Genomic DNA, 13,244 nt, shown 5'->3' with positions numbered 1-13,244 from the left:
TGTGTAAAAGTTCACTATTTTCACCTGCTTTAAACAGCAGCGGAGTCTTTTTTGGCTAAAATATCCACGGTCTGCCATGAAAAACTTCAAATTTTCCAGATTGCCATTGACTGCCTCCTCACTACCGCAGTTGACCTATCCACTTTTTCTAACTAAAGCATACAGCGAGTCTAGATTGGACTATTCAAGGTATAAGCGCCACTGCTTTTGCCTGAGACCTCTAATATTGACAATTCTGCCAGTTGTCTTTTTTAGCCTTGAAAGTCATCGCTCTTGATGAGGAACTCTTTATAACAGTGTGAACAAGCGACTTCTCAAGAAATTTTTATAGCCGCTATGCACTTCATAATGTAGTGCAGAACAATCGTACGACTTCCACTTATTATATAATCACCATGCACTGTGAATGGCACCTTCATGCAAGTAAGGTGTTCACGCAAGTAAAGTGTCATGCTCGCTGTACAAGGGCTTCATAGCTTGCATGTCAACCCTAAACGTGCTCGTTGCTGTACAAGCAGCTTGAGAAGAGAACCGGATTTGCACAAATACAGTAAAACCTCGTTAATTCGAAGGCCTCGGGACCGAGAAAAATATCCCAATTAAGCGGGATTCCCAATTATCCGAAACAACGCGAAACCAAAGAAATCAGCCAGAAAACGTGATGTACGGAAGTCACACCTTTATTGTGGCAAGTCAGCCTACTTGGAGAAAAATTCCTCCATGCGTGACTGACGCGTTCGGTAGTTCCCAGCACTGAAAGTCATATTTTCCAGCCTGTCAATGAGGCGCAGCATCTCAGCCTCGCCGCCGTTGCACTCGACGAAGCTGCGCACAACACTCAAGGCATCGATGACATCCGCCAAAGGGGGTGCTCGGGAGGGCTCGTCATCGCTGTCAACATTAGAGGCCGAATCGGTCGATCTCGCAGCTATCTCGCTGTCGATGTCGGCGTAACACGTCTGCACTGTGCAATCGACATTTGCGTACTCGGAGAATCCGATTGGAGTGCACTCCTCGTCCGCGTGCAAAGCCTCATATCGAGCGCAGAGAGTCTCCCCTTCTTCATCAAACGGGCAAGTGACAGCGGTGACAGCAAACTCAGCGGAGGTTGCCTCTTCTTTCACAAAACCGGTGTGCTCAAAACACCGTCGAATAACGGTGGCCTCCACCTGCCTCCATGCGTGAACAATGAGGCAAATACCACCGAGGAGGTCAATGTTATACTCCTTTCCGTTGTCATAGCAAAGGAGCATTCGCTTCAACAGATTGTAGCGATATATTTTCCTGGTATGGTGTATGACGCCCTGGTCCATCGGCTGCGATAGCGACGTCGTGTTCGGGGGTAGAAAGACCAGCCTGATTGCCTGCAGGTTCTGAATGTCGCCGTGAGCTGGGCAATTATCGACGACGAACAAAACGCTGCGCCCTGTGGCCGCAAACTTGCGGTCAAGGTGCCGCACGTATTCTTCAAAGAGTGCAGCCGTCATCCAAGCTTTCTTGTTGTTTTTATAGATCAGGTCATCCTTGGATGGCAGTCGTGCATTTTTGAAACAACGAGGCTTTTCTGTCTTCCCAATCACAAGCAGTGGCAGCTTGTGCTCACCGCACATGCTTGCACCAAACAAAACAGTGATTCTATCTTTGTTCTGTTTCCGCCCCTTAATATCTGCCTCCTTCAAAGCGAACGTCTTCGTAGGCAACATTTTGTAGAACAGAGCAGCTTCATCAAGGTTGTAAACATCTGCTGCTTCGTACTTGGCGAGTAGTGGAGCCAAGGTGTGCTGCTTCCAGCCGTCGACAACAGACTGATCCGCGCTGCCACTCGAGCCACAAACAGTCACGAATGTCAGGTTGTTGCGCTCCTTAAATCGGCAAAACCATCCATTGCTGCATTTAAACTCAGAATGTCCAAGTTGCAGCGCCAGCTGGTTGGCCTTCTCACGCAATATGGTCCCATTCACAGGAAGGTGTGCTGCGTTGGCTTTCTGCAGCCAGTCGATCAGAGCTGCTTCAACGTCGGCATACGTAGGCGGGCGTACTCGTGTACGCTTTGACGAGTGCGTCTTGCTGTAAGCATCGAGAATTTTCTCCTTATTCTTGATGATGTTGCACAGCGTTGACAGAGGCACGTGGTGCTTTTCGGCGAGAGCCGTTTTCGACGCCGTCGACTTGCTGGCCTCTTCAATTAAGCACACCTTTTCGTGCAGGGACAAGCTCTTGTACTTCGGCATCTTCCTTCCAAGCGCACCTCAATCAACTAATTCACAGGGAAGACACTCAAGCGGAGACAGGAGACAAATGGAGCAGTCGCACCGAATCGCACAATGCTCGCCAGCCGACATCCAAATGGCACAAAGACTCCACAAAACATTCACTTCGCTAGAGTGGCTAACATCGCTGTTGAGATGATGATGATCATGATCGCAACCGCACGCATCGCCACCTGGCAATTGCTAAAACATGGTGTCTACGACATATTTCCGGTAAAAAAAAAAACATGGCCTTCGAGATCCGTACATCAAAAAAAATGCATGTTTTAGTTACAGCCTCCGAGATTCGCAACACCCTTTGCATATCTTGGAAGTCGCGGCCAAGTGTGCCAATTAACCGGGAAGTCGCAGACTGGCCGCACCAATGATCCGGTTAAATTTACATGTAAAAATTTGGGACCGCGCAAATAATACAAATTATCCGGGATTCCCAATTAACCGAGTACAAATTACCGAGGTTTTACTGTATGCAGCAATGCAAAACAGCATACCTGCCCTCACTCACAAAGAGGTAACACAGTATAGTTGATGAAAGCTGTTATCTGCATACTGAAACTGACTAAAAAAAATGAAACATAAGAATGAACATTATGTGTAATAATGCTATGGCTACACAAGTGCCATGCCCAGAGTATTGTGGGGACACCCCATTTCGCCAAAAATGGTCCTCCGATATGAAGGCACACAAAATGCTGATTTCCATCAAGAATTAATACAGTAAAAAAACATCTTTCTCCTTGGGCATGATAGCTTTTTAAAGGTCTGGTGAGGCAAAATGGAATGCTGGTATCTATACCCTGCCAATGATCACACCTGAACGTCTCTTACTTGTTGCATCGCATCAAATTCCAGTAGTCACATTTTAGTCCGACTTTTGTTAGTGATGCTGAGTGTCTTGCGGCATTGTAATGTAAACTAGCCCTTATACTGGCACCAAAACTAAGTAAGATGTGCATGTAAAAATGATGCATTGCTGCTGACCAACGCCCAGTAGCACTTTGCTTGTGTAGAGCTGCTTCTTTCATGTTGCATGTTCCATGCTGATCAGCCCCAGTGAAACCATAGAAGGCCTATGCAAGTTAAGTGTGGTTATTACTCCTTAAACATGTATTGTGAGCAACTTTTTTGCTAGGTACCCTGGCAATGCTAGCTTTAAAAATGTTTTTACCCCTCTTAGTGCTGAGGATGAGTAACCCATTCAGGGATTTTCTTTCATCCACTGAGTACTACAGGTGAATGTTAGTTGTATTATCATTTTGGTGTGAATGTTGTGCAACCTTGTGATGCAAGCCTCCCAGAAAACTACTACTTTTTTTTTCCCAGTTTCTGGAAATGCAGCAGAAGTGTAGCTACACTACATTTAAAAAAATTAGTTTAGTTTACCAACTGTGATGGCAACAGCTGCCATTTTCAGGACCAAAAATGTGTGTTTTTAGACTTTTTATTTTATCTTAAGAAAAGAAGTACACCTTAAAAGCTCTGAGGAATCGTGTTTGGGGTTTCAACTTAGTGCAGACAATTGCTCGGAAGCAACTGAGCCTCTGGCTGCATCGTTAGTGTGTGTGCAGCTTAACAGAAGTATTTTGACTTCTGTGCCTCTATGATCTTTTCTCTCAATGCTGGGAATGGCACACCATGTTGAGGTCAATAAAAACATGCTAGAAATGTTAAGCCTCAAATTGACAAATTAGCAGCTGTTCACTGTAGATCAGGCATGAAGAGTGGACTTCACTGGACTTATCACACTACTCGCATAGAAACACCTGGTTTTGTCTACACTGCAACAGTGTTGGCAATACCTCTGTTACTGCAGAGGTGCAGGATAGTGAGAAATGAGCTCCAAGTTGGGGAGTGGGAAGAGGTGTAACTATCGGTAGTGCGTACTGCAATCAAAATTTGTTGTATAAGGGTTAACTGCATCCCTGAGCTCACAGTGTGACTGATGCCACATTCTCCTGCAAAAGGCCTTCTGTATTTTTAAAAAGTGAAGAGAAAGGCCTATCAGTAATCTCACTTGAGGCGATCTGCTCGGCAACGCGTGTAAAGGTACGTGCACACTGGTGGAAAGCGTGCCACGGTGGCGTCCCACCCATCGGCACCTTAGCGCGGCAAGCAGCAGCACGCTGTCCACATTGCTCGCGCTAGAGTCACGAGACAAGAGTGGACATGTCGAGGCGCACGCGCCCGCTGGCTCGCAATTTCTCCGTGAAAGACTGAGAGGGGTGGCGCGGGTGAGGAGAACCAAATCATAGGGTGTTGGGAGAACAATGTCTAGTTGCATGACGACGGCTCATGCGAGAAGGAAGAGGAAAAGCAGGCGCTGATTGGTGGTTTGCTTGCGTGCAGCCGGCAGCAGAGGCAAAAATAGGTCCTGGAGCGATTGAGAGGAGAAAAACTTTGACGCTCGGTGGGAGAAAGAGAGAAAAGCGGCATCAAGTGAGCGATGAGCGGTGTGTTCGCCAGTATGTTCGTACCTTAGCGCAGTGCTGTTTTAAAGGGACACTAAAGGCAAATAATAAGTCGGCGTTGATTGTTGAAATAGCGGCCCAGAAACCTCGTAGTGCTACTTTTATGCCAAGGAAGTGCTTATTTTGAAATAAAATCGCGTTTTAGTGGTCCGCATCGCGTTAGCGCACTTCAAATCACCCGCCTGAAATCTGACTTTCAAACGTCACTGCTGCCGTGCCCAACATTGCCCGCCATTACTGCGCGGCCGCCGACACTAGTAGCAGCAGAGCGAAAGCAGCGGGACCCACAGCAACAACAACGGCCATCGAAGCCATTGAAGCTTGCCGCAATCGCCGCAATAGATGTAGACAGAGAACTTGACGAGTCATTGGCTCTCGACGCTGGGCTCCAATTCAGCGACTTGAGCCCCGATGAACGCGGTATGCTGCTGAGGGCTCGTAGTGCCGGCATCGTTGCGTACTACGATAGCAGCGAGGAAACCAGCAGTGCGGTGTAGGGCGACGAAGCTGTGGTGGACCTGCGACTTTCACGAGCGCGCAAAACTCACGCGGCAGTACGCGATCCCGAAACTACCACTGAGACGCGACCGCGTGAGCGAAGCAGGGCGCCGGGCGAAGCGTCGTTCGGCGAAAACGGAACCTTTTAACCACGCGCGCCGTTCCCCATGGCAACGCCACAGAGGTTCTTTTTTCCATGAATCAAACGGAAACGAACAAACAGCATTTTATTACGTCTTTTGATGCACCGAAGGTTCTTTTTTTATTGCTACTAGTTTGATTACTAGTGATTTATTGTAGGCAGACTCTCATACGTCATCGGGATCACTTCGAAAATGTCCCACTCGTGGCGCTCATCATGTGATACATTTAGCTTAATTTCTCGATAAGTAGGGCACTGCTGTTGATAATATTGCCGTATTAGAAGTTGTCATACATTGAGCTTTCACTCTGACATAAATTATGATTTGCCTTTAGTGTCCCTTTAAGCATATTGCATGCTTTTAATGAGCAACGACCAGAGTGCACCGCGCCAGTATTTTCTGCAGTCTCCTTCTTTGTGCAGCACCACGAAGTACGCATCGCTCACATAAACAAAAACAGCTCGCTGTTGCCTCATTGACCCAACATGATGCTCGCTGCACCTGTGGCACCCGTGCGCAGTCAGAAGCAGAGCGGGTACAAAGAACTGTCCAACAGCAAACGCGCACACGCGAGGTAGCAAGTGTGCGCGTGGGCAGACAATGGCTGCACACATTTTGAAGGGCGGCTCCATGTGGCAGCAGATTAAGTGGCTCTGGCTTTTGCTCACCTCAGATGGCTGTATAGATGAGCACAAAATGCGCATAAAGTTAGCCTCACAAGTTGTCTGTCTGCCGCCATTTTAATGATGTGTGTGCTTCCAGTCATAGTTTTGAAATCTTCCTTTACATCGCCACTGCATGCTGTTGCATGGTCGTGTGAGAGAGCCTGGGATTTATTCCGTGCTTTTGTGAAATGAAAGAAAAGAAAATGCCTTGTAGTGGGTACTTCTAGCAAATATTTACTGGGTCATCGCATTTATTTCTTTAGTGGTGGCACACATAAGGATGTGCAGATATGTACTTTGCGTTTACTGCATAGTACTGTTTAGTGCATAGTTATGCTGTGTTCCTGGCAATTGTTGACGTTTTACTGTTATAACTGAGAAATAAGCATGACGCATACATTAGCTTTGTGTTTCGTTTCAGCCTTATCTCCCGCACTCCCATGCGACAGGAGCAGTTTCTTTTTCACCAACCTTCGTTCTGCAGCACTCATGCACAGGATATGTCGTACTTTCTCATTCTATAAATAGATACAATGAAATGACCGTCAAGAATGTTACCTAAACAGTGTTTAAATGCTTGGAAGATGGAAAGGCCATGCGTGAGCATTACATTGCTTCCTGCAGCCTCACTTTCAAGGGAGAGGGTCTTTCCCACTCTCAGATGTGTTGTTACAGCACATACAGAGTGCTTACCTTGTGGTCATGTTAAGCAGTGGGTCTTTTTGTATAATTTCTTTTGCGTGTATTATCAGAAGTACCTTTGATGTGTGCTGCAGCCTAATGAAATGCAGTTTTGTTAATTTATTTTAAGAGTAATGCTAAAAGCTATTAATACTTTAAGTAAACTAGATGCTGAACCACTACCAGAAGAAGGAAAAGATGAAAGCGTCCCTTCTGTTTCTCCTGTCTCTTCTTTCTTCTGGTAGTGGTCCAGCGTCTAGTTTATTCAAAGTAATGTACCAACTTGCCCAGCAACGAGTTCTGCTATTGTTGCTTCCTGTTTCGCAGCTTTTTAACAATGCACACATATCCACTATTAGAAAATTTTAGTATTCACACACCGCTAATTTTCACAATGCTAGCGACTACATCTTCCAGTGTTCTTTGCTTGCCTCTTTGGCTTGACCAGCAAAAACCTGTTATTTCTCCTTCACCCCATCAGGCATCTACATCCCTCTCCTGTGGGAGCCAAGTTTCTGCTGGAAGTCCCCTATTGCACTTGGCTACACACGTGGTCATTTCTCAGCCCTGGTGCCCATGGAACCAGAGCCTGAAGTGATTTGTGGTGCTGGAGCTAATACGCGGGATGACCTGCAGGTGGCCTTCCTTCCTCTGATGACAGCTGACCGTCAGCTGTTGCCGCTGCACTTCCTCACTCAGGGAGAGGTCAGTCAGGCCTCTTGCCACTGTGCTATGAGGTGAACAGTGTGTGTCTTGACAGAAAACTTGGGACATAATAGCAACCAGGCTTGTACATGTAGAAGAGGAGATAATGGGCATATTAGTAATACAACTGGCCACTAGGTGACATACTTATTTGCCAAAATATGATAATTTTAAAATTGGCAAGGATTTTGAAAATGAAGGAATGGTCTTTGTAGAAATTGGAAAGCAGGGATCATGAGCTGAATGCAATCATGGGCTAGTTGGTGCATATTCATAACTTTTTGGTATAAGGTTCCAAAAGAAAGGAGATGGGTTAAGGGCGACAAAGCACCTTCTTGTCCCGTTTTCTTTTTGTGTCATCTTGTTTGTGCTAAAAAAAAAGTTACGAATGTTTACGGACACCTGATTAGGCATGGCATACAGGGATCAACATAAAAAAATATGATTGTCGGACTATTTTTTGTTTGTTTGTTTTTTGTCCTGCAGCCTACAGTTTTATGTGCGCTTCATAGCGTTTCCATGTGAGCTTTGTCATCATAAAACTGATGCCTAAGTGCATCAGTATTGCTTGCATTCTGGCCTTCTTTCTCAATAGCAGGTGATGTGAAGGGTTTTTTTTGGAAAAGGCCTGTTCTCTCTGGCTCTATTTCAGCTGTGCCAAAGGTACAGTGGCATTGTGCAAAAGCTCAAAACAGATGGTGCGGTTGACAGTGAGTTTTGTTTTCAGTGCCTTTGTAGTTGTTGCAATAGGTTAATAATACCAGATGAGTAGTCAGACATATTAAACAGCAAGCATAACTTCTAAGCTGTGTTTGGAGACATTGTGGAGATAGGTTTGCGAGACGCTTACCCTACGAGGTGACTGGCAAGGGACGCGACGTTCTCCACTGCCGCAGCGAACAAAGGCTCTACGGCCGGGTTCGTCGATTCTCCGGCACGGCGCAGAAAAGGCACTCGAGGCAGGAGGTCAACAAACAACACGGGTTTATTAACCCAAGATGCAGCACAGTACGACAGTCACAGGCTTGCAGGCCGTAAGGGAAACTCCGCAAGACCGATCGAGTACGCTTTCCAGCGGCGCTAAGACTACCACACAAAGGGCAGCGGTCGAGCGCACGAACGAGAAGCCGCCTGCTAGCGCAGCGCGTCAACCTCCCGTGCTAGCCTGAGAGCATCTGACGCGGGCAAGCTCGCGCCAGACAGAAGCGAGCTCAAGGGGGAAGGGGGTTGTCACTGGCGGCCAATGAGGACAGGCGTTGCGCAGTGACGTAAGCTAGCTTGGTGGCGTGAGCATGTGAGCATGTCGAGGCATGCCCGGACGCGTGCCCGCGCGCCGAGAGGTCGACGCATGGCTCGTACCAGACAAAGAGGCCTGGCGCTGCCGCCGTGGTCTGCCGATTAACGGCGGTTCCCGGCGCTCGAGCCGCGCGGGGCCATCACGCGCGCTAGCTGGGGAACGAGGCGCCAAAGGGAAGGGCGCGCTCGATTCCCACAACATTCACTGTTTTTTGTATTTCAGTGTAAACTGCAGGGGTTACAATCGAAAGCAATAAGTTGCACTAGTAATGAATTTAAAGATTTGCCAAAAATGCACAGCAAACTTAGTGGCAGGAGAAAGAAAAATAGTAGGCTTGTGCGAATAGTACATTTTAGGTTCGAAGCGAATAGTGATTTGGTCGAATAATTTCGAATCAAATTCGAATACTAGTACATATGGCATATTATAAAGAAAAATGAGCTTATTTGTCATGACCCAACTAACCTGCACATTATTTTTTATAATTCAAACAAGGCATTTGCAAATGTCATTCTTTTTGGTTCAAAGGGAAGTGGAAGCAACTTTGTATAGTAGCAGGATTTGACTTTCGGTAGAATGCAAGTGATAGCCTGTAAAATACGTCAAGCTTTAAAATTTACTTTACTTAGAGCATATAAACCAGTATAACGAGCTTTTAAACTTAAAAAATGATGAATCGATGTGAAGGTAATTTGTTCATTTAACCTTGAATTGTGGGGCTTTGCGGCAGTGCGGATTTCCCCTGGAAAAATGTATTCACGGTACAGCACCCCTGCACTGCAGTGAAACCACCTTGACAGGGGGTTACATGCGGTTTTTGTATGTCAATTCGTTCATTTCAAATACTTCAAGATTTTGACTAATTTAAATTTGTTTCGAAGCGAATTCGAATAGTGTAATATTTGTTCAAATATTCACACTTCTCGAATACAGTCGGCGTCCGATTTCCCGGACCCTCAAGGGACCGCGAAAACGTCCGGAAAATCGGGCAGTCCGGAAAAACGAATGCACGTGAAAACGCACCTTTTTGGTAGGTATTTTTCGCTGACGGAGAGGGTCACAGACGGAGTACAAGATTCCCATTGCAATTCAGCGAATGCATCGTTTAGGTGGCTCTGAAAAGAGCCGTTTATATATATAAAAAAAAAAAAAGACGACGTGGCCGGCGCTACCTCATAGGTCAGCACTTGGGCGCAAAGAAGTCGCTTATTTTCTTTTGCACGGCGTTCCGCTTGCCCGCGATCATGTCTGCCTCAATTTCAGTCAACGTCATGTTGCCGCTCTACACCGATGACAGTGTCATCAGTGCTCGCGTCAACTCCGAGCTCGTTGGCTGTGTAGGAGCTGGCTCTTCGTTCTCGGTGTCGGAGTCATCGGAATCTTCCGTAACTTGACGAATGATTTCATCATCGGTCAACTCCGCACATAGCTCGAGTTCTTTGTCAGCGTCGGCGAAGCCCTCAAAGGTTATCCCGGCTGGAATCGACACGCCGGCAGCGCACAGATCGTCGAAGGCAACGTCTGCGGATGGCTGTTCGTCACACACGCTGTCCACTTAGGGCGAGACGGCCGTCTCGGCGTCGAGTGTGAAGCCCGCGTGGTGAAAACAGTTCCGCAGAGTCTCTTGCGTAACCTCCTTCCACGATTCCGCTAGCATGCCGACGGCAGACCTGAGGTCAACAGCTCGTCGCTCGACGAAAAGCGCAGCACGAAACAGCTAGGAACTCGGTGGATGCTGAAGGTCGGGAAACGTGATCACTGAAGATAGCGCGCAGCAGCAAACGATCAACCGCAGACACGACCGCAGAGCTGACAGAACAACACGTGAACGAACACAGTGAGGTTTGGCTTGGCTAAGCTACGGCTGGCAACGGATTGACACGTGCGGTTTCGAGGTTACGGCAGTTACGGCATCGATGGTTCGCGGCGCGGTGCGGCGGTGCTGCTGGCCACACCTGCGATGCGAGTATGGTGGGTTCGAGGATATGAAAACAGCCAAAATTGCGGCGTCCGTGATGACTTTGGGTCGGCTGTTAACAGTAAAAAAGTCCGGGAAATCGGATGGCGAAGGCTATAAGCGTCCGGAATTTCGGACTTTTTAATACATTGACTCTATGGGGAACTTGACGGTGCCACAGATGAGTCCGGGAAATCAGGCATGTCCGGAATTTCGGGCGTCCGGGAAATCGGACGTCGACTGTATTCACACAAGCCTAAAAAAATATTCATCCACCTGTTTGCAGCATGAATCTGCAAGGAAATCCATACACATCGTGAATCGGCATGAATTTTTCGTCAATTGTGAGGCCTTTTTAAATACAGCAGACTCTCGGTAAATGGAAATCTCTTAAACGGAACTGCTGCTTAAAGGCCAACTCCGGCGATTTTTCGAGGTCGATGGATCTCAATGAAATTCGCTGGGTACATTCCTTTGCACGTTTCCGCCATTTATGCCAATCTGGCTTGAGACAAGCGCAGATTGTTTGCAAATGAATTTTAAAGATTGTTTGCAAACGCCCTCCTGGCTTCCCACAATTATTGGCAACATTGCGTCTGTGACGTCAGTATTGGGAAGGCGGCGGAAGTGACGCAGCCGAGGGCACTGCTAACTTCGGCGCTTTGGCCGCTACAGCGAGCGTCTCCCGTGCACAAGGCGACAGACAGCGTTGGTTTTGCCGGCGCTTCGCTGGTCGTCCCGGCTGTCACAGTTTTCATACTCCGTGCCGGCGTGACCGACATGCCTTGCACGACTTCCGGTTTGTTCATAACATCGTCTACGTCATACGTAGACAGTACACTCGGTTGGGTTTCGGTTTCGGTGTCGCGCTTTTTTGCTTATTTAAAATTATTTTCCAATTTGCCGAGTATTTCTGCTATCGGGCCCGTAACAGGAGCGTCTCAGGAACATAAAAGCACCATTACTTTGACATGGCCAAAAAATCGCCGGAGTTGGCCTTTAAGTGGAACAACTGTCTCTAACACGATTGGTTTTGTACTTGAATTGTGCATCCCTGTTCATCTGTCCCTCGGTAAACGGAACTCCTGTTAAACGGAACACATTTTCCTGGTCCCTTCAGGTTCCATTTAACAAGAGTCTGCTGTATTCCATATGGATTTCATTAAAGCTTCATGCTGCAAATTGGTGGATGAAAATATATCTTCCTTTCATGAACCTTCTGTGGGCTTTCACAGAACTGATTTGCCAAATTTGGCGGTACATCACTATTTTACTTATAGCACAGCTGAAATTTTAGCATGGTGCTTGGCAGGGGAGGGCATGTTCTGGTAGTAAAAGAAGGTCACTCAAACTGCCCTAGTTAAGTTTTTTCCTCTGGTTTTATGGGGATTTGTAGTATCAGGCTCACTTGTTACAGTAATCATCAGCATTCATTTTGGACTAACAATATTGTTTAATGATATAATGAACAATTTATTATTTCCCAAGTTTATAATGTGGTTCCTGCATATTAGGTTCCCACTGTTCATATGTTGTACTGGAACTCCTCTGGTGTACTGTGATTGACTGAAATTATGGAGGTTTTTGGTATCTTTGTGCAGAAATCATGTGCACTGTACAGCATTTGTTTGTGTGTGAATTGATGTTCAGTTTAGTTTTTTATTGGTGCCATAATTTATTGGTTATTTGTTGACACAAGCTACCATGGATACTTGCATATGTGAGAAGTGGCTAGCCTGACAACAATGAGCTAGACTTTCTATGATTTCCATGCTGCATACTATGAATTACTGTTAAGGTGCAGCCACAGTGATACGTTACTTTTAATGCATGACCCCATTGAGCGGAAAATCTAGCATCTGGCAAGCATCGGCGTTAACATCCCATGGCAAGAAAACTCGTGTCCAATAGATGATGTCATGCGAAAATGTTGCGTGACATGGACGCCGATATAGTCGACGTGGCCAAATGTGCTGCCCCAGTCTACTCCGTGTCTTTGTGTGCTCTGCGCTGCTTTTGCATTCAATGCACATAATATTTTGAGGGTCGAACGTTTTTGCCAAATGCGACCCCCAGGATCAATTTTTTTTAATTGCTGATTTAAATTCTTCAGGTGAATTTATTTAGAAAAAAAATGTAATTTTTTTAGGGTGACAATAAAGTAACAAAAAATCATTTGTGTTGTTATGTACACATGGTTTATTCATGAGTAACAACAAGAGAAATTCTAAAAAAGGCTTATACGACTTTTTAAAAAATGATGCGTTGTAATAAACGTAAATCACAGGTGTATAAAAACAAGCGCATCAGAGTACGCTGCTTGACTCACTTGCAGCAGAGCAACCGGCGCGCACTTCCATAGCGTAAGCGAACTTTGCAGGTGAATGCACTAAAGAAAAAAAACTGTATGGTTGTATGCACATCCGGAAAGCGAAACAAGTGAAAAACCTATAATAATCCTTTGCCTTATTGCTGACGAGACGGAATTGGTTTTTGTGAGTCCCCAAAACAGGAAATGCAACCACGGTGGCTTCGTTTGTGTAAGTCAGCGCTTGCACGA

The 13,244-nt window shown here is 46.4% G+C and overlaps 2 protein-coding genes across 2 annotated transcripts in view; both read left to right on the top strand.

Moving 5' to 3' along the window:
- LOC119379211 (eukaryotic translation initiation factor 2-alpha kinase 3) overlaps window positions 1–13,244 on the top strand; it is a 423,415-nt gene that overhangs the window by 182,986 nt on the left and 227,185 nt on the right. The gene's annotated exons all lie outside the window — the stretch shown is intronic.
- Window positions 1–13,244, top strand: part of LOC119379208 (ubiquitin thioesterase trabid) — a 110,786-nt gene that overhangs the window by 93,512 nt on the left and 4,030 nt on the right. The window contains exon 10 of the mRNA XM_037648428.2: window positions 7,207–7,430. Within this exon, the coding sequence (XP_037504356.1) occupies window positions 7,207–7,430 (224 nt within the window). The remainder of the gene's footprint in view (window positions 1–7,206; window positions 7,431–13,244) is intronic.

The sequence above is a fragment of the Rhipicephalus sanguineus genome, chromosome 1, assembly GCF_013339695.2.
Source record: "Rhipicephalus sanguineus isolate Rsan-2018 chromosome 1, BIME_Rsan_1.4, whole genome shotgun sequence".
NCBI lineage: Eukaryota > Metazoa > Arthropoda > Arachnida > Ixodida > Ixodidae > Rhipicephalus > Rhipicephalus sanguineus.
Note: the sequence above shows the minus strand (reverse complement) of the source record. Positions and strands in the feature narration are given on the sequence as shown.